Here is a 21,414-nt window from a genome sequence, read left to right on the forward strand (position 1 = left end):
GATCATGATGCGTGGTCTTCTGTGTGTATTACTGGATCTGATGTATTAAAATACTGTCCAGGATTTATGCATCTGTGTTCATGAGGGATACAGGCATGTGCTTTTCTTGCCACGTCCTCCCTGGTTTTTGGTATTGAGACCCTACTGGCTTCATAGAATTACTTTGGAACAGTTACCCTTTCCCTTCTTTCCTGAAAGAGTTTGTCTAAGATTAGTATTGTTTACTCCTTAAGTGTTTCATAAAATTCACCATGAAGCCATCTGGGGTTTTTCTGATGGGAAGATTTTTAATTATTACTCAGTTAATTTCATAGGTACAGACTCTTCAACATTTTCACTTCAGCTTGTGCTCCTTTTGTACTGGTAGCTTATTTTTCAAGGGGTTTATCCATTTAATCTAAATTCTTAAATTTATTTGGCATAAATGTGCTCATAATATTCCCCTAATTTCCTTCTAATGTCTGTAGAATCTGTCATTAATGGTCAGTACCCCTTTTCAATCTGGTATTTATAATTTCTGCTTCTCTCTTGTTTCTCCCTGATCAGGCTGGGTAGGGGTTTGTCAACTTTAGTTTTTCAAGCAATCAATTTTTGATTTATCACCTTCTTGTTTTTTATATCAATTCCATTTTTGTTAATTTCTTTCCAATTAATTTGGGTTTGTTTTGTTCTTGCTAGCTTCTTGGGGTAGGCGCTTAGATCACTGGTTTTAGATTTTTCCAATAATTAACATTTGAGCAGTAAATTTCATCCAAAATATTGCTCCACACTGCATCCCATAATTGTGTTTTCATTACCATTTAGTTCGAAGTATTTTTATATTTTACTTGTGATTTCTTCTTTGATTTGTGTTTTTATGTGGAAGTATGTTGCTTAATTTTCAAATATTTGGGAATTTTGCAGATACTCTTACTCCTTTCTAATTCATTTGTGGTCAGAAAATATATTCTATATGATTTTTGTCCTCTGACATTTGCTGAGACCTGTTTTATGGTCCAGCATATAGTCTGTCTTGGTGAATGTTCTGCATGTGGTCTGGAAGAACGTGCATCTTGCAGCTGTGGGGTGAGATGTTCTGTAATGTCAGAGTTGGTGGATTGTGCTCACATCAACTGTATTCTTACTGACTTTTTTTTTGGTTTTATCAGTTACTGAGAGACTGTTAAAATATCCAATTGTAATTATAGATTTGTCTATTTTTCCTTTAGTCAGAATGAAATCTGACTGCTTATTTCCTATGTTTTGAAGCCCTTTCATTAGACAGATATACATTTTGGATTATTCTGTCTAGCTGATGAATTGAGCCTTTTATCATTCTAAATGCCCCTCTTTATTTCTGTTAATACCCTTTGTCTTGAAATCTGCTTGTCTCGTTAACATAGCCGCTCCTACTTTTTTATGATTACTATTTGCAAGGCATATTTTTTTACCCTCTTGTGTCTGATAAAGTCCATGGGGTGTCTGGCTGACTCATCGGTGGACTCTTGATCTTGGAATTGTGAGTTAGAGCTCCACGTTGGGTGTAGAGATTACTTAAAAATAAAATCTTTAAAATAAAAAAATAAGGGGCGCCTGGGTGGCTTAGTGGGTTAAGTGTCTGACTCTTGATTTTGGCTCAGGTAATAATCTCAGGGTCTTGAGATGGAGCCCTGGTTCAGGCTCCACACTGGGCATGGAGCCTGCTTGAGATTCTCTCTCTCTCTCTCTCTCTCAAAAAAAAAAATAATAATAATAAAGCCCATCTCTTGTAAAGAGCATATGGTTGGAACCTATTTTTAATTTATTTGGACAATCTGAGTTGTGGAGTATTCAGTTTATTTACAATGAATATTGATATAGTTGGATTTAGGTCCCCATCTTGCTATCTGTTTACTATTTGTAACAGATACTATTTGTCCCTTCTGTGTTTTTTTCCTTTTTTCTCTTCCTTTCCTGTCCTTCTTTTGAACGCTGATTTTTGCATTTGTGGTATTTTGTTTTTTATATATATATAATTTTCGATTGTGGGTTACATTTTCCCACTTCTGTATGTTCAGTAATTTTTGATATGTAGTGGACATTGTGAATATGTTGTTGGAAGATGAGTTTTGCTGTCTACCTTTAGAGAGTGTTGTTGTAGAAGATGTTAGACTCATAGGCCAGTTTGATCCTTTCAAGACTTGTTTTTAAACTTTCTTAAGGCAGGTCTTGAAGAGTCCTGCTCCTTAGACTTGGTCTTTTGTGGGCGGTCTCAGTTCAGTATCTGGGATTTTGAGCAAAGTCTTGAACTAGCTGGTCAGAATTTCCATGTCTCCAGCACTGTGCTGCCTCTGGTATCTGTTAAGTGCGTGGTTCCTTGATAGTTGTGCACACCTGAGCATTTGCATTCAGAACCCACGTTCACTCACTAAGGTGTCCAGGGCCCTTGTACTGCCTTCAGCTTCAGCCTTGCTGAGCTGCTGTACTGACTGCAGGTTCTCTCAAGCCTCTGCTCAGACTCTTCCCTGGGCCTGCTCTCTGTTGCTTATGGATCTCTGCATTTTGTTGTTTGTTGCCTGTGGTTTCTTGATTGGGAACTTGCCTGACTTGAACGAACAAATGGAATTTTTGGGGTTGAGGGGCTCTAAGCTGTGAGGTTGACCCTCAGGCCAGCCTCTACTATGGCAGGCATGCAGCCTCAGAGATGAGCTGAAGGGACAGGCTTGCCCCGATGTGGCAGAAGACTGCAGCAGATTACCAGAAAGCTTGAAAATGTGATTGTACCTAAGCTTTAATGTTACCCTGTAACTACTCAGTAGGTGAAAAATTTGGAGCTCAGAATCAAATGTTTTACTTAGGGTCCCAGTTGGGAGATGGTGGTGCAGTATTCAAACCTAGGGTCTCTGTGAAGCCTGTGTTCCATTATATTCCTCTTCAGGTGCATTTTAGGAACCATTCTCAAACCTGGCCAGGCACCTACCTGTCAGACTTCAGCATAGATTTGGGCAGTGCTTCCTAAACTTTAAGGACTTAGGAATCACTTGGGGATCTTGTTAAGATGCAGATTCTAATTTGGAGGTCTTGGGGGTGGGGCACTATGAGTTTGCTTCTGTTACCAGCTCTACAAGGGGCCAGTGCTGTGGCACTGGGAGACCTCTCCAACTTGATGTGAGCATACGTTAGAATATGGAATGGGGGATCCTGGGTAGCTCAGTGGGTTAAGCATCTCATTCTTGACCTCAGCTCAGGTCTTGATCTCAGGGTCGTGAGTTCAAGCCCCTCATTGGAATCCATGCTAGGTGCGGAGCCTACTTACGTTGCCCATTGGTGACTAGACACATCACACTTCAAAAGGTATCTGTCATTTCCTTCATTGTTCGGTGTAGAAAGTTGGAATGTGCTAAACCTAATATTCTTTATGTAAATGGGTCCAAAGCATGACTTCAGGGATCCACTTCTCCACAATATTTCTGCAATATTTTGGAAAGAATCACATTTACTGTAGACAGAAATTTGCTGTCCATCTGTCATCAAGTTAAAACATTTAGGGTTTTTGTGTTGAGTACTGTGTAATACTTTTGGCATTGTTCAGAATTATATAATGACTATAACATAACATTTCAGTATGATCCTATTATGAACAAGGATAACAATTATTGTACTTACTCTTCCTGAGTTATGGTAAGAGAGGAACAGGTGAGGAGTGACCATTCTTGGGTGCCCACTGTGCTAGGGAGTTGGTGGCTTGATCCCACTTCATCTTGTGCATCTGGTAGCCCAGGGAGGTAGGTAGGTGCCTTATCTGTTTGACACATGGAATAAAATATTCTGAGCTACTTTCTTGCCTCCCAGGAAATTATTCAAGATGTAGCGATGTGGACGTACAGCCTGTCCATGTCTGACTCCACAGTCCGTAGTTACTCTTGTTACACCATTTTGTCTGTAAGACAGCAAAATTCCGAATTGGTGGGAAATAGCTGATGTGTATGTGTCAGATTTCCCCTGTGTGTAAAATTTATAGAACAAATAACTTGGAGAGAAAGTCTTAGTTTTCCAGGAGCATTTTTCATCCTGAAAGGATTTTCTCCTTCCACTTTTCTAGAAACACACCCACGTGTACTGTGAGCCTTGCCTGTGTTCTGATTGGGCTGTGGCTCTCAGTCTGAAATACTAACTCAGCCAAGCAGGTTTTGCAAGACCCTTGAAGAAGTCAACTTTTCTGGCTGGTGAACATGTGTGTTTACCTAACATGCAGGAGGCCAGCACAAATTATAATTTCTTTACACGTGAATTTTAGAAGTGATCTTGCGACTTAATTTTTTTTTAAAGATTTTATTTATTCATTTGAGACACAGATACAGAGAGAGAGAGAGAGAGAGCATGAGCAGTGGGAGGGGCAGAGGGAGAAGGAGAAGCAGACTCCCTGCCGAGCCAGGAGCACGATGTGGGGCTTGATCCCAGGACCCCGGGATCACGACCTGAGCCGAAGGCAGACGCTCAACCATCTGAGCCACCCAGGCGTCCCTTAATTTTTTTTTTTTTAACAGTATTACTGTAGCAAAGAAAGGTCTGAATTGTGACTTTCAGGTTTTTTTAAATTTTCAAAACACAAAAGAACACAATAATGTAACCAGTACCTGTGTTTCCATTAGAATTAACACATGTTGGTATTCATCAGATCATTTTCATGTTTTTTTTTCCTGTTTTTAAAGTACACTTTTGGGGCGCCTGGGCGGCTCAGATGGTTAAGCGTCTGCCTTCGGCTTAGGTCATGATCTTAGGGTCCTGGAATTGAGTCCCGCATGGGGCTCCCTGCTCAGAGGAGAGTCTGCTTCTTCCTCTGCCTCTCCTGCTTGTGCTTTGTGTCTCCTGCTTGTGTTCTGTCTCTCTCTCTCTCTCAAATGAATAAATCTTAAAAAAAATACACTTTTAGAACGGTTTTAGATTTACAGAAAAATTAGCAGCACAGAAGAAGATCCCCATATCTTCTTCCCCTGCCCACCAATTACACAGTTTCCCGTTATTAAAATCTTGGTTGAATATGGTGTATTTGTCACAGTTAGTGAACCAGTATTGATATAGTACTATTATTAACCGAAATCTATACAGATTTCCTTAATTTTCCACTAATGTCCTCTTTCTGTTTTAGTTAGGATCCCATCCAAGATACCACATTACCTTTTTCATTTCTTATTAGGCTCACTCCTCTTGGCTGTGACATTTTCTCAGACTTCACTTGTTTTTAATGACTTTGACAGTTTTGAGGAGGACCAATCAGGTATACTTAGGGTGCTCCTTTACTGGGGTTTTTCTGATGTTTTCCCATGATAAGACTAAGGTTAAGGACTTTCGGGCTACTGAAGGAAGACTGTGAAGACAAAGTGCCGTTTTTATCACAGCAAGGACAGGTACTGTCAGCATGGCTTATCATAATGGCCAGTGTTGCCCTTGATCACCTGGCTGAGGTCATGTCTACCAAGTGTCTCTCTGTAGCATTCTTCCTTCTTCCCCCTTCCTTCCTGCCCTCTTTTGAAGGAAGTCATTCAGCATAGCCCACATTTAAGGGGTGGGGGGTGTTCCTACCTCTCTTATGCTGGAGTGTCTATATAATTTATTTGGAATGCTCCTGCATGGGAGATGTCTCTTCTTCATAGTTTTTTAAAATAAATGAAATCAAATTTAACAGTTTAAAAATCTTAATGTCTTGGGGCATCTGGCTGGCTCAGTTGATGGAGTGTATGACTCTTGGTCTCTGGCTTGTGAGTTGAAGCCCCATGTTGGTTGTAGGGATTACTTAAAAATAAAATCTTAAAAAATATTTGGTATTATTAAAAATGAATACATATAGATTTGATTCATTTGTTATTATAGCTTCTATTCATATCATTTTAAATTCTACCTTGTATTTTTTTCTACTACAATTTTTCTATATTGTTATAACTTTTGAAGGTCCATATAGCCAGAAAACTGCCTCCTACCAGACGTTCAAATAGTGGGTGTGACTGGACCTCAGAAACCAGAGGTTTTGTCTTAGTAATTTTTTTTTAAGATTTTATTTATTTATTTGACAGGGAGAGACACAGCGAGAGAAGGAACACAAGCAGGGAGAGTGGGAGAGGGAGACACAGGCTTCCCACAGAGCAGAGAGCCCAATGTGGGACTCGATCCCAGGACCCTGGGATCATGACCTGAGCCGAAGGCAGCCGCTTAATGACTGAGCCCCCCCAGGCGCCCTGTCTTAGTAATTTTTAAATAAAGATGTATTCACTCAGAAGCAACCCAAGTGTCCATCAATAGATGAATGGGTAAAAAAAATATGGTGGGTGTGTGTTTATGTATGTGTGTGCATTCAGTGGAATATTACTCTGCCATAAAAAAAAAAATGAGATCTTGCCATTTACAACAATATGGATGGAACAGAGGGTATTATGCTAAGTAAAAGATCAGAGTAAGACAAATGCCATGTGATTTCGCTTATATGTGGAATATATAAAAAAAACTAACGAACAAACAAAAACAGACTCTTAAATACAGAGAATAAACTGATGATTGCCAGAGGGGTGGTTAGTAGAGGAGGGTGGGTGAAGTAGATAAAGGGGATTAAGGGTACAAGCATCCAGTTATAAAATAAATAAGTCATGGAGATGAAAAGTGCAGCGTAGGGAACATAGCAATGCTGTGATAATGTATAGTCACAGGTAACGACCACACCTCCCGCGGTGGGCGTAGAGGAACGTATAGAATCGTTGAATCAATATGTTGTACACCTGAAACTAATGTAACATTGTATGTTAGTTGTATTTCCAATGTAAAATAATTAAAGGCAGATTACAAAATTGGCAGGCGGGGAGGGGAAAGAATGTACTCAATTACAAATGGAGTTTTCCCCCAAGCATCTTTGATCATCTTTGCCTACACAGAATACATTTTATCAAGCAAATCAAAGAGTCCCTTTCACAGGCGCAGGTGTCTGCTGAGGAGTGCGCACCTTTCCTGAATGTTCTAACTAGGCGAGTGTCCACAGTGCTCTAAACAGCACCTCATCAGAGCTCTAAATTGAATGTCGGTGACACTGTCTATTCAGAAGAGGTAAATAATTACCAGTGGATTATAACTCCAAGGCCATAGTTCTGTATATGTACACCTGTGCATATTATTATGAATTTTAGGATGAGAATGTGGCACTTTGGTTTGTGGCTTTTGAAAATGGTGCATAATCTGAGGTAACCTCATTGCAGTGGTTGCTTTGTTATCTACTAAGTGGAAACTTGATGCCCTCAGTAATGAGCCATATTATTCATTTCATGTTTTTCTACCAAGTATATGAAGAAAGAACTGGAAAACAAGCCATCTTAAATCCTAGAACAGGACAATAAATAGGTAATACTAGGAAATGCCAATTTCAAATATAGTTTTGGAATTACTGACTTTGTAAATTGTTACAATTAGGGTACATGCCTGTCTCTTTTTCAGTATTATAGAAAATGTATTCACTGTAGAAAATCCTTTCGGATGTTAAGAGATTTTCTGTGCTCTAGTTTTGGAAAGAGACCTTAAAGCCACCTCCAGATTGCACAGTGCTTTGCGGTTTCCCGATCATCTTCCTATGTGCTATCCCATGTAAGTTGGAAACAGGAAGTCTGAGCAGCCCCATGTGCTTGGCTTGCAAGGGTGTGTGGTCTCAGCAGGGAGCAGCCAGACTGATGGGGCACAGAGATAAGGGACAGACCAAGGGGAGGTTACAGGGCATCCTTTCTCTCCTGAAAACGTGGCACATTTTGTTTGGAGATTTACTGTGGAATGGGAGGCGCTGGCCCGCTTGGCATTTGTACTGAAAATTGTCAGGTGTGGCTGTGCCTAGGTGTGCTTTTGCTACGTGTGGGTTCGTTGAAGGAAAGGTGTGTGGAGGTGGCTGTGACTCCAGATCGAGTCTGTCAGGATCTGATTGGAGGGATCACAGCAGCTTTCTTCCCTGGCTGGCGGTGTTGCGAATGATGCTCTTCTGAGACAGTGCTTAGCTTTGATGAGTGATCAACCGAATTAATAACCGGCTTACTCCTGCTCTTTCCAGTCTCGGCGCTCATTTTAATTAATACCTTAGACCTGTCAGTTAACTCCCAGCCAGATGGATGGTCATCTAGTCCTGTTGAGGATATGTGAGTAGAGGTCGACTTTGAAACTGCAAGAATGAAAACTTCTCTAGGCCTAGTGGATACTCAGACCCCTTCCTGACAGGTCTTCCTCTGTCCTCGTGGATGGTGATGATGCAGAACAGTAGCTCCCAAAGTTGGCTATCACTGTTACTGTTTAGCCCAGCTCAGGTGTGACCTCTTGAGTCATTTGTCCCCCGGGCCAGGACCCTGTTGCCCTCTTCAGACTGCACTTAAGTGTTCCATGTGCGTGCTAGCTGCTCACCTCACACATCTGGTTTCCTTGGAGCTTGTGTCTCTCCTTGGGCCTGGGAGGGCACGGCCTTGCATGCTGTGCACCTCCACTGTCCCAGAGTGTCTCCCTCCTGGAAGATGCTTACATGGTCAGTAAACATGCATATTGCTGTAGCCTTTCAGATACCACTGTCCCAAAGATCAGAGCGTCACTGCTCAGAGCTCAGAGATAGGAGGCAGGTGGGCTTTAGTGAGAGGTGGGCAGACAGGATAGCTTCTGTCCCCTTCCTTGAATAGGTACTTTCCACTTAAAATGCACCTTGCTGTCTGAACCTGGGAGCCAAAGACATTCGGGTAAATCCCTCACGATCCAGTCTCCTGCCTGTTGTTCTCCAGAGCTCAGGTACCGCGTAGGTTCGAGTGAATGGTTTCCCCAATGGCCTGAACTACGAACCAGAGTATGGGTAACAGGGTAACTGTGCCTTTGTTGTACCAGGAATCTACTGTGCAGTTTCCAAGTTGATAAACATAAACAAGTAGAGCAGTGTGCCAAACAAGTAGAGCAGTGTGCCGCCTTTTATATCCTGACTGGCTTGACTGTATTTGCTTCTCTTTCCCCTTCTTTAGCCTTCTTTGCAGAGAGTGGTAGGACATGGCTGAGTGGCTTAGCCTTGTTAGGCTTTTTCTGGCCACATCTATAATCCATTAGAGCAGAGTGTGACAACTTATAGCCATGTTATAACCAGAGTGAATTTGATTAAATTACCACCCAAGAGTAATCTCTGGCCGTCATAATCAGTTTGATCTACCTAGTTTTATCAGTGTCTGTTGACAGCTTAAATTAATATTTCAGATATGGATGTGCAGCCAAACAGTGGGTCGTCGTATCCCTATGGGTAGTCAGAATGTTTGAGTAGAGGATAGTTTTAAAAAACAACTTTTCTCCTTATAAAATAATGCCCTGTGTAGAGGATTTGAATAATATAGAAAATACTTAGAAGAAAACTTTTAAAAATCACTTGTAAACCCTCTAGAGTCACCACAATTAAATATGTTGGTGTTTGGGGTGCCTGGCTGGCTCATTTGGTAGAGCCTAAGACTCCTGATCCTCAGGGTTGTGAGTTCGCGCCCCTTGTTGGCCGTAGAGCTCATTAAAAAAAAAAGAAGAGAAAGAAAATGTGTTCTCTTTGCTGTGTGTGTGCAGGCACATCTGTTAATTATAGGGATTATATGTTTTGTATTCTTTTTTTTTTTTTTTTTTTTACAAATTAATGTGCAAGGAGCATTTTCCCTTCATCAGTAATGAGTTTTCATAGTAAAAGAAGAGTTTTACTTGCAGTGCCACCACTGCCTTCCATCAGCTTCACACTTTCCCAAGTGCTTTCCCACACCTCATTTGTGAGCCACGGTGCAGAGTGTGGCGCGCCAAGGTGACTCTGGGCGTCCTCAAAAGCCCTGCTCTACCTCCTCACCAGAATCACCAGTGGGGAAGACTGGAAACATTCATATTTCATTAGCAATTTCGGAACTCAGTGTTTGGTTGGAAGTAGAGTTACGTGTATGTGGAACAGTCCTGTAGTAGAGTAGTAGTAGTGTTTCATGGTTTGAGATTTATGGCGTTCCATAAGCTGGACAGCACCTTACTTTATCTCCTCATGTCGTCTTGGGGCTGAGGCCCAAGAAGCTGGATAGGGGGAGGCCACAGGAAGCCCCAGGTTTGTGTCCTCGTGCCTGCCTCCTGGGGCTCGCCCTCCACCCTGCCTGTTTGAAGAACTTCCTCCGTTCTCCTGCCCCAAGGTAGAAGAGGAACATAATTTTCGAATTTTCTTTAGCTTTCTTTCTCCTCTGATGTAATAATCATAGGCTCACTTCCCCAAAGCCTTCTTTGCATGTTCAGTCCCACCTTTACCTGTCCTTCCCCATGTGGACATTGCCTTGTTCCTCTGTGCTCCATCTGCGCTCTTTCCTCGCTTTTCGAGGGGACAGTAAATGCCTGCGGGAGAGTACTCCTCAGCCTAACAGGCGTTGGGCTAAAGGCTTGCGTCATGGAGTAGATTACTGAAAGCCTGGATCTCTATTGCATTGTGCCACAGCTGAGCTGCAGTGTAAATTAAAATTCATCTTCATCAAGATGCGCTCTTTGTAAAATAAAATGCTTTTCTTTTTTTCCCTTTTCTCTCTTACTCTTTTATCATCTTATTCTCCTTTCTCTTCTCTCTCCATGGTTGCTGTGGGCTAATGCTGGCCTTTACTTTGCTTGCAAGGAGTACTCAATCCTAATGAGGCTGCTTTTCTACCTAGGAGGATATTTGGACTTGGAAGCACTGGGGGAAGGAATTTTTTCCTTCTGTTGATTGTAGTTTCATTGCCCTCACCTGCGACTGTTGTGCCTGTGACCTACTCTGGGATGGTGTGGAGGGTCTGGAGCTATGGAAAGCCTGGGCCCTGTGCATTGTGGGTGGCAGGGAGATCCCCAGTGTTCTGGACAGGCCGCTGGCCACTCCACAGGATCCCCACAGGAGCATTACCCTGGGAGGTCCTCCTGCCCCAGGGCCTGGCACTTGGCTCAACTCCAAGTCTCCGGTTGTTACCCACTCTGAGTAGCTGCGCCTTCCAGGAGTGTAGACCTCATGCGATTTAAGCACCGATTGTTTCAAACGAAAAAAGTCATCAGATTTAGGCTCAGAAGATCACCTAGTGGTCATCTGAATGCTTCATGTTTTACAGCCAAGGAGAACTTAGAGGGGGCAAGAGGTTTGTCACACAGCTGATGAGTGTAGAACCACGATGGCAGACAGTGTCCCACTGAACTTGGCCTGGTGCATTTGCCAGTGAGCTGTCAAGGGTCACACCCTGGAGAGCTGGTGTATCTAACTGCTGTGACATGCCAAGGTAGCTCTAACTCTAAGGTACTAGTTGTGTTGCTAGAAGGTTCTAGAGTGAATTATGGGTGAATACAGATGAGGCCCCAGGCCTGAAACCTTGGCAGTGATTTGCTGTCCCATCACCTTCCTTTTAGCCGCGTCCGTTGTTTCTAAGTCACATTCTGGTCATACATTATCCAAGTGAAATATACCACGAGCATCGCTAAATACTCTTACCGATCTTCCAGTTGTGATTTATTGGTCTAAGGGAAGTGTCCAGACTCGGGGGCTATGGATTTCCCTGAATAATTTCCAAGTTGGCAACGTTATAAGAGTCGAGTCCAGTGAGGTGGGCCGGGCCGTTCCTGTGCCTGGTTCCCTTGCTCCAGGTGACTCTGCACAGGCCAGGCCATGGCTTTGGTGTTGCGATCTGTTGCATATTTCTCCTTACTCTTTATTTGCCAAGTTGAGGTACTGGAAGGATTCCAAGAGCAAGCGGGTGATAGCAGACAACTGAATGCAACCATGTCTTTCCATGAAAACTGCTTTTCTTGGCTTTCTCCCAACCATGGTAGGTTGCCAAGAGAAAATGCTTTTGGCTTTACAAATGATATGGCCATACTCTGGGTTAGTTCTGGTTCTTTATGTCATTGAAAAGAAAGAATACTTCTGGCTCTTAAATTATTTGGCAGATTTTTGCCGATGGTGTATGAAATTGCGTTGTCTTTACACGCCCTCTGTGAATCTGTGGCTTCACATGTTTGCCAGCATGTGAAGGAACAGGCTGGACTCTTCAGGCTAGTGAACATGTTGGGCCAGGTTGAAGCCACATGAGGATGGAGCACTTGGTGCTGTGTCACGGCCAACTTACAGGCAGAAGTCCCCTCCGTTTCTTTTCTTTGTAGGTATATTCTTCCATGTTTTGGTTTAAATTCAAGCCCAGGAAGTTTAGGCCTGGGTTGTGCTGGTGTTACATTGTTATTGCTTATAGTATGTATTAAGATTCTGAGTATGGTTTTTAAGGCTAGAAAACAGTCTGAAGTGAGAACTGGAAATGTTTGTGGTTTGCTAGGACAGCTTGAAAACAGTTGCCCATTATAAGTATTGCTACAACTGGTAAATGCATGGGTTGGGGTTTGTCACAAGTTTATTTCATGTTTCTCTGAAAGTGTCTCATAATCCAATGCCAGTGTCTCCAGCTGGCCTCTCCCTCTGATTCTGTCTGAATCACTCCCCACCATCACACATTCTCTGAAAAACATTCACTTATTTTGTTATTACCCTAAGCATGTTTCTGAAAGAAATCCTATCTAATGTGAAACCATTCCTCCGCACACCAAGTGATAGCAGCGTCCTAGCCAGCACCCATAGTACAACCTCCTCCTGAGGTTTTACATCTGTGGGTTTGTTTAATCATCCCTCATCTCTAAGAGGAGGTGCTGTTATGTCTGTTTTAGGGAACAGAGAGGTGTAAGTAAATTGCCCAAGATCACACAGCTCACCCTTAGCAGAGAGCTCCCCTCAGACCAGGTAACTATCCCCAGAGTCCGTACACTTAGCTACTGCTTGCTGCTTGTCCAAATGAAATCCTGTTTGTATCTGTTTTCCAGGAAAACTTTAATTTGTTTTGGGTTGGCTTTGTTGCCCATGCTGCTGGTCCTGTGGACTGAGCCTTCTTGTCCAGCAGTATCACGTGCCATGCATGCACCAGGCCAGGTGTGGCTGGGGGAGACACGGTTCTGCTTTAGCACCGAGGCGGTGGGGAGTGCCAGGGTCAGTTCTCCATCGGATTTGCTGTCTTCCTCAGCTTTCTGGGCCCCCCTCTCCTCTTCCACAAAGGGATACATTTTAACCAGATATATTTTGAAGCCCTCACACTTGAAAATTCTAACCTGTCCAGTTGTCCCTTCTAAGGTCATACTCTGCTTCCTTTCTGTGTGTTTTCTGACCAGCATCAGTAACGCCCCCCAGAGCAGTACTTCCTCTGATTGCTGTGCTGTGTAGTTTGGTTTTAAGTGTATGTGAGGTGCGAGGAAAGCTGCTGAAGAATGCATTTTTTGAAAAAGAACGTGTTTAGTGGTCTCATCGAAACCACATCAAACTCCACATTTGTTGCCACTTAAAGCATTTCTGAAGGCCTGGCTGACTCTTAAGTAAAATCATGCAGTGGAAGCATCTTTCTGCTGGTCCTGTTCAGGCTCTGCCTTCTGCTGGTCACACAGCATCGTCCCTATCAGGCTTTTAGCTCATAAGTGGTTATGATCTGATGCTTCCTGAGAGGGTATGTTGAAAAGAGGATGTTTGGAGACGAAAATTGAGGAGAGTTCATTTGTGAGGGTGGTGGTTTACATGAGTGGTTGACATCTTTGGACGGGAGAGTGTCTACTGGAAAAGGCCCATGTGTGGCAGGGGTGTGAGATTGGGGAGAGCTTCCCCTTCCCTGAGAATGGAGAGGAACAGGCAGTGAGGAGTTTCCTTCCCCCCAGGGCCGGCATCCTTAACCTTTAGGGGTTACCAGGGAGCAAGAACATGGATACTTGGCTTGCCACTATTGTAGAAATTTCTACTGTCTGTGCTATTTTTCTTTAACCATCCCCTCCCCCCGTTAGCTCTTTCATTTTTAGTTTACTACCTTATTTGATGAGGTGAGCAGTAAAGATGTTCTTAGGATTAGTGGAGTGGAGAGAATTTTGCTGTTTTGGGGAGAGCCTAGAGCTTGTTTTTTTTAGTACTATATGTTGATAGTTGTCATGACACAAGTAGAAAATAAAAATATTTGTCCCACATGCTGGGGTCAGCAGAGGAGGTTGTTTGCAGCCACTGGTGACCACTGAGGCCAATAGATCAGTGTTTTGTTGCACCATTGGGAAGCCTGGGGGAGGGGGGTACGGCCTGGAGCCTTGCACCAAAGCCAAGGCTTTGCTGGCCCAGTGGATGTAGCGCAGAGAACCTGCTCTACAGCCGGGCCAAGCTCCTGTGTATACTGTGATGCCCCACAGAGCTATCATCTTCCTGTAAAACCAGCTCCTGAGGGCATGGTCTCGTCGTGCTGAAATTCAGCATGGCCAGCAGGCTGCCTGTCTGCTCTGTCCTCCTGTCTATCGGGATGGGTATTTAGAAGATAGGAGGGACACCATTCCTGCCTTTCCCAGTGCCCCTCCAGCCGGTGGTGACTGGCCCCCAGTTCTTCAGTTGCATCTGCCTTCAGGGCTGATGTTGGGGTCTCTGTTGTTCTGAGCAGCTGTGTGATGCAGTAGTCTCTTAAAGGGCTCATTTATCTGGTTCCTTCCCCAAATACTAAATAAGCACCCACTACGTACTAGGGCCCGAGAACACAGAGGAAATGTATGTTCCAGGAAGGCAAGTCTTATTCTGGTTTTATGCCAAAGACAGATTTAGGGTGGACTGTCATAAGTCATATTATGACAAATAATGCCATAGACTTAGGTAGTGTTTTATACTTTGCACAGTATATCTGTAGTACATGTCTGTTACAGTAGAAAGAGAAGCATCGTCCGTCCTGTCCTCCTCCTGTAGATGGCGGTCACTCACCTACTTGCCAGACAGCTCAGGACTTCAGGTTTTGATTGATGGGCCAGGCACTGTTACTACAATTTATTTCAGACACTGTCTGTTTCAATAACAAAGGCTAGTGTGCAGGTATTGTTCAAATTTCTTTTTTTCTTTTTTTTTCCTTTTGAGAGTACTTATTTATTTATTTATTTGAGAGCGAGAGAGCACAAGCCAGGTGGGTGGGAGGGGCAGAGGCAGAAGCAGACTTCCCGCGGAGCAGGGAGCCCGATGTAGGGCTCGATCCCAAGACCCCGGGATCATGACTTGAGCCGAAGGCAGACGCTTAAAAACTGAGCCACCCAGGCGTCCCTTGTTCGGGTTTCTTGGACTAAACTCTAAAGAGAGATTTCTCTTTGGATCTCGTGCTTTAGAGCCCTGCTTTGGCTAATACGTAATCCACATCCCTGTGTAGTTGGGGGGGCAGGTAGGCCTCTGGATCTGCACTAGTAATTTTCTCTCCTTCTTATCTAGTTTGTGCTCTCCTGTGCACTGGGACTGCCATCTACATGTCTTATTCTCTTGTTGAAGTGAGAGCCACAGATGACAGAATCAGTAGGTTTTCCAATGAGTGATCCACCTGTTAACAGTATTGTTTTTTCACGGGAAAATGCGGTAGACCTATTTAATTTAGATTTCGTTATAGGAGAGCGTACCTTTTTTTAGGTACTTAACTTGTCCACTCTTCCCATTTCTTGAGATTGAACTTGAATTCAGTGCTTAAAGGAGCTCCGAAAGAATAGAGTTAACATGTGTGGGCTGTTGCTGAATGAGGCAGAATATAAATATTAATTCCATAGGCTTTAATTTATTCATACGTTATATAAATTTCACCATCAATTGAACAGTTGCCTATTTCTGCTGTTCTGCCTTTTGAATTTTATTGAAAAGATTAACACGGTCGTTCTCTAGCAGCCTTAAGCCAGATCCTGATAAACTTTAGTTGCAAATAAAGCCAAGTGTACAAACTTGTTATCAAGTAACTTGGGAAATTAGAACAAATATGTAGATATTTATTAATTGGAAATAGACATTTTGATTTTACTACTTACTACTTCATTATGAACCTTGGTGCCAACAATGTGTGTTAGCCTAGGCTTGGACCATTTGTATTCAGTCTGATCAAAGGAGAATAAATATAGAACAGGAATTCAGAAATCTACAAATCTTTAGAAGTGAATAGCTCTTACCCCAAACTGTAGGCGAGGACTGGAGAGTAGCCTTCAGTTCTACCAGGTTCTGTCAAGACAGTCTATGACAGGGGAGGTAGGTGGCTGCAGCCCTTTGCAGGACTGTCCATTGGTTTTCCTGTTCGCTCTGACTGGTTAAGGTCAGCCTGGAGTGGGCTCTGGGCCGAGGGAGCAGAGCCTGACCTCTTGCAGGTAGCCTGGACTCACTATGCTTATCTCTGGAGGTGTGTGTTGTCATAGACTAAGGATGGCATTTCCCCCTGTTTTTTAAATGTATAGCTGGACATTTCCCTACCTGCCATCTGTGATCTTTGACCTTACCTTGGTTCTTGCCCTATGAGGTTCAAAACCACCTTGAGATAGTTTCCTTCATTGTTGATTGAAGAAAAGAAGAAAAAGTGACAAGAAATCTGTCAGAGTGGGACGCCTGGGTGGCTCAGTCAGTTAAGCATCTGCCTTTGGCTCAGGTCGTGATCCCAGGGTCCTGGAATCGAGTCCCGCATGGGGCTCCTTGCTCAGCAGGGAGTCTGCTGCTCCCTCTGCCGCTCCCTCTGCTTGTGCTCTCCTTTCTCTCTCGGACAAAAAAATAAATAAAATCTTTTAAAAAAAGAAAAAAATCTGTCAGAGTGCATCAAACACTCTGAAACATTTGATTCAGCCACTTAGAAAATGCTTTGCCCAGAGGCTCACCAGGCAAGTAGTACCCAACTAACCAGACCACCTACCTACCTCATTTTCACCCTGGCAAGACAATTCTAGAAATAGGTTTTTCAGAACAGGTTGGGTGAACTTTGAGACTCACAGAACTCCTTTGGGAGTTCATTGGCTTCTTGGTACTTACTCCCCTCTGCACCAAAGGGTGATGCCCTTGGATGGTTGGTGTGAGTAGGAGGACAGTTACTTCTTCCTGCCCTCTAGTTGCTACCCACTTTGGTTTGCTGATGCTAGAAACTTCCACAACAACATTGATTTTCTTGTTTGTCAGATTGGTGGCTCTAAGGAGTGCACTCCATGACAGGTGGGAGAGGTGCATCTACACATGCTTAAAACCGGGCATGGCTCACAGCAGGCACTCAGGAAGTCCTGGCTGACCTCGAGGCCAGGGCGAGTTCATGGAGGCGTGAATGGTGCACATGCCTTCTAGCATACGTGTCCTAAGTAGAGAAATTTTAAATGAAATCCAGGAAGTAGAAATCCTAAGAATGTTTTCTCTGCAAAATCTTGGACCACTAAGAACAGGGTTTGATTTTATTCAATGAAACAAATTCTGAGAGAAAGAATTACTTCATGGAGTTAATTTGGGGTAATCCTTTTTGAAAATACAAGTTCTTCAGTTCTTCAGAGTTTCAGGTAACAACTGAAGGAACCTAGTTGAGAATCAGAAATGCCCGTTACGTTAAGAGCTACCATGTCGCTTGGGTTAAATCATCTGAACTGAAAGTTGAGCCTAATTACTGGGCTTTGAGAAGAATTTGTTTTTGTTTCAGTTACTCAGGTTGAATTTGAAGTTCCATTGAATTTAAATTTGTTTCCATTTACTCAAGGAAAGCAAGTAGGGTAAAAGTGGCAACTGGAACGTGTTCAGTTTCAAACAGGTGAAAATGTCAGCAGTGAGGGCCATGCCTAGACGCCACCTGCACGTATGAACATGCTCGGGAGCAAGATCTTCTTGGTTATACTAGTTTGTGTTTTTATGTGGACATTTCAGCTGAGAAAGGTCAGCTGTGGTGAGCATTGGTTTGTTTGCAACCTAGAATCTTAGAGCTGAAAGAAATAATGTAATTCTTCTTGTTCAAGACACTCATCTTACAGGTGAGATCAGGGTCCATAGGAGGAGTGAGTGGAAGTTGCCCGGCAGCAGTGGTCCCCGTGTGGGGTTAGCCGGGAGAGCTGAGCCACGGTTTCTTGATTGCGGGCAGCGCTCTTCCCTAGGAGGCCGTCCCTCAGGGTACCCTTCCTCCCACTTTCCAAACATCAAACTCATAGAGACACCAGAGAAGTCGAGCGAGCACCAGGCAATAGGTAGGATATTAGAACTTTGAGGAAAAGCGGGGGCAGGTGACTAAAGAAGCCAATCCCTCCAGAGTGGCAGGCCCGGCTGGGTGTCGCTGCAAGGTTCCCGAGCTCACTCCTGTACGGACTGGAGCTGGAGAGAGGCATAGATGGGGGCTCCTCCTTCCTTTTCTTGCCTTTAGCTACTGTATGTTTGATTTTATTTCACTAATTAAAAAAAACTTCTTCATGGAGCACTCAACCCTAACTTGTAATATTAGAGAAGGTAGTATAACAACCTCCCCACACCTGTCACCTGGTTAGGAGTTAGCAACATGGGGTGCCTGGGTGGCTCAGTCATTAAGCGTCTGCCTTCAGCTCAGGTCATGATCCCAGGGTCCTGGGATCGAGCCCCGCATCGGGCTCCCTGCTCCTTGGGAGCCTGCTTCTCCCTCTCCCACTCCCCCTCTTTCGCCGTGTCTCTCTCTGTCAAATAAATAAACAGAATCTTAAAAAAAAAAAAAAGCAACATATGGCCAGTCATTTTTCATCTAGGCCCCTTTCTTGCCACAACCCCTTGCCTCCTGGGATTATTTTAAAGTGAATCCCAGAGGTTATATCATTTCGTTGTCAACATGCCTACTACTATTTTGAGCTAATGGAAACAGTTTCAATCTGATGGGGGAATTTGAAAGAAAGTAGTTACTGGGGGAGTGGTTCAGGATTAAACTCAAGGAGCTCCCCTTTGTCAATGATTCTGGAAGCTCCATTTTCCAGATGATTTTCTTAATGTGTTGCTGCCATTGTCGGGGCATGGGGGTGTTAGGATGAGGATTACGGCTGGGGTGAGGGTGGAAAGGTGCTGGCTCTTGGGATGATGGTTAAGGAAGTAAGGCAGAACTGTCGGGAGTGGCTTTGGTCTTCTGCCTTTATGTGCCGCCATTGTAGCAAGTTGCTCTGTTCATAACCCAAAAGGAACCTGGAGAATGAGCATTCAATTTATAATTAAAATGAGGGTTTCACAAGAAGTAATGATTTTTGCTTCAGTGGGTCAAAGTGAGCATTTCTGAGGCCCTTCCTCTTGTATGTGATTGTGTCATGACCGCTCATGTTGCCTCTTTCTGTTTCAGATGGGAATGACTGGTAACACAAGTCCATTCGGACAACCCTTTAGTCAAACTGGAGGGCAGCAAATGGGAGCCCCTGGAGTAAACCCCCAGTTATCCAGCAAACAGAGCATGGTCAATAGTTTGCCTCCCTTCCCTACAGACATCAAGAATGCTTCAGTCACCAACGTGCCAAACATGGTAAGTTGCCCTTGGCCCTCAGGCTGTGGTCTCCAGTGGGTGCTTTGGCGTGTGGAGTGTGTCATACGAACTGTGAAGATCTGCAACTGGACGTGTGTCGTGGTGATAGGAAAAGAGAAATAGCCCTGAGTAGCGCGCTCTCAGTGAGTTTCTCTTCGCTGAGCTGGAGGCTAGGTGGAGGTGGCTCCCTCTGTGCAGGAGGAGCTTCGTGGCAGTCATGGAGCAGGAAACAGCCGGGCTCTTCTCACGCTTCCTGTTAGTGGGTGAGGCTGTCCGAAGAAGCCCATCGACTTGTGTTATAAACGAAGGGCGTTGACCTCCAAGGACTGCAGTGTACCTGGGTGATGAGGATGTCGTGTCCTTCTTGGTAGAGGGCTTCACATGTGTTTCTTCTTCCTGAGATTTCCTACCTATAAGAGAGGAGCTAGCCTCAGAGCCTCCTAGCCTAACTAACCAAGATCGTGATGGGAAAATAGCTCCCTTTGCCCTGCAAAATGGAATCTTTCAAAATTCCAAACCCTGAGGGGCAGGTGTGTTCTTTTGTCAGACTTCACTGTGCACACTTAGTGACTGGATATCTGATGTGCCTTTGGTGGTCGGTCAAGGCCATCTGTCTTCCCTGGGCTTATTGCTGGGAACCTGCCCTTCCAAGCTTGCCATCCACGTAGTTGTGCAGTAGCGGTTTCACAAGGCTCAGAAGAAAGCCAGGGATTATGTTCAGAAAAGCATCATTTTTGGTTTGTCTTTTGATTTTTAAAAAACTTTTTCTTTATATATAAAGATACCATGGAGAATTCCTATATCTCTGTCACTTGGCTTCTCCTGATGTTAGCATCTTAAGTAAATAACCTTGGTACAGTTGTCACAACTAAGAAATTGCCATTGCTTACAGTACTTATAGTTTTGAGGCTGTTGGAAGTGGGGGGGGTTGTTGGATTACTCTTAGTTTTTGATAAAATCAGAAAATGGGGTAAGAGCAAGGTATCCTGATCAAGTGTTCTCTCTGTTACATTCTTCTTTCTTTAGAAAAAAAAAAGGCGGCGGTGGGGGGGACAAGTAATAAAACAGGTTCTCAAACTATTTAAATTTTTTACTACTTTATTTCTTCTGATCATCTCCCCATAACCTCCCTGGATCTGCTGTTCTCTTTGCAATAACATTTTGTTGCCAGGATTGTCCTGTTCTCAGTGGTGCAGATCCAGAACCTGAATCAAAGCCACCGCTCCCTGGGTCGGCTCCTCCGAGCTCTGGGGCAGCAGGTTGGGACCTGGCATCCACGCTCTTGATGCTCTTCCTTTTCCAGTCTCCTTGTGTGGACTCGAGTGCTGGTGATCATCCCCTGAGCTCAACCAGAGTGAGAGTGTGTGCTTCTGTACAGAGAGTCTGTGTTTTGTTGTCTGGGAAACCCCACCTTACATTTTCCTCCCTTCTCTCTTTTCAGATCTTCCCCAGCCCATTTCCCCCGTTCTCTCTCCTTTACCTAAAGCTTGGTGGCAGAGGCCCTTTGCCTTAGGTTCCCCTCTCTGCCTCTGCCTCTGGGGACTGAATTCCTGGCATTGGTGTGCATGTCGAGGCAGATTCATTTTGGACTTTAGAGAGGCTTCTGGGTCCCTTCACATGTACCAGGGCTGGTGGGGACAGTGGGGACAACCCTTTGGTGTGGGGCAGGGCTTCTTTCTCCCTCAGCCCTGTTGACATTTGGGACTGGATCTTTCTCTGTTGTGAGGGCCATCCTGTGTATTGTGCCCCTCACCCACCAGGTGCTCACAGCCGTCCTCTATCCCCACAGTCGCCCCAGGTGAGAACACCTGCTCTGGGAAGGCAGTAGCACTAGCATTCTATTCTCTGTCTGTGTTTGTGACATGTAGCTCTCTCCATCCCTGTCTTTTTCTCTCCCTCTCCCTTCCAACTACACTCTTTCTTACTCAGAATATCAGGGTAAACTGAGGAAGTGTTTTGATCTGTAGAGCTGTGCTGTTTGCCTAGCCACCACTGTCCCACAGGGGTATGCATGCACTTTGACAGAGATCCCCAGCAGGGAGGGCAGGCTTTGAATGCTGTCCTCAGACATTCACCTGAAGCGTACGGGGCTGACTTTGCCAGCATGTGTGTCTATAAGGGAGCATGGCCCAGTCGCAGCCTTGGTGCT

General features: G+C 44.2%; 1 protein-coding gene across 4 annotated transcripts in view; it reads left to right on the forward strand.

Annotated features, from left to right (window-relative positions):
* CREBBP (CREB binding protein) overlaps positions 1–21,414 on the forward strand; it is a 121,165-nt gene that overhangs the window by 35,570 nt on the left and 64,181 nt on the right. For 3 of the 4 annotated variants that reach the window (XM_025859064.2, XM_025859065.2, XM_073899599.1), the window contains exon 3: positions 19,089–19,265. The exons of the other annotated variant lie outside the window; for it this stretch is intronic. In XM_025859064.2, coding sequence (XP_025714849.1) covers positions 19,089–19,265 — 177 coding nt within the window. The remainder of the gene's footprint in view (positions 1–19,088; positions 19,266–21,414) is intronic. 4 annotated transcript variants of the gene reach the window in all.

This window comes from Callorhinus ursinus, unplaced genomic scaffold (genome assembly GCF_003265705.2).
Source record: "Callorhinus ursinus isolate GAN/ISIS: 27379988/994484 unplaced genomic scaffold, GSC_fseal_2.0 scaffold13, whole genome shotgun sequence".
In the NCBI taxonomy this organism is placed as follows: Eukaryota; Metazoa; Chordata; class Mammalia; order Carnivora; family Otariidae; genus Callorhinus; species Callorhinus ursinus.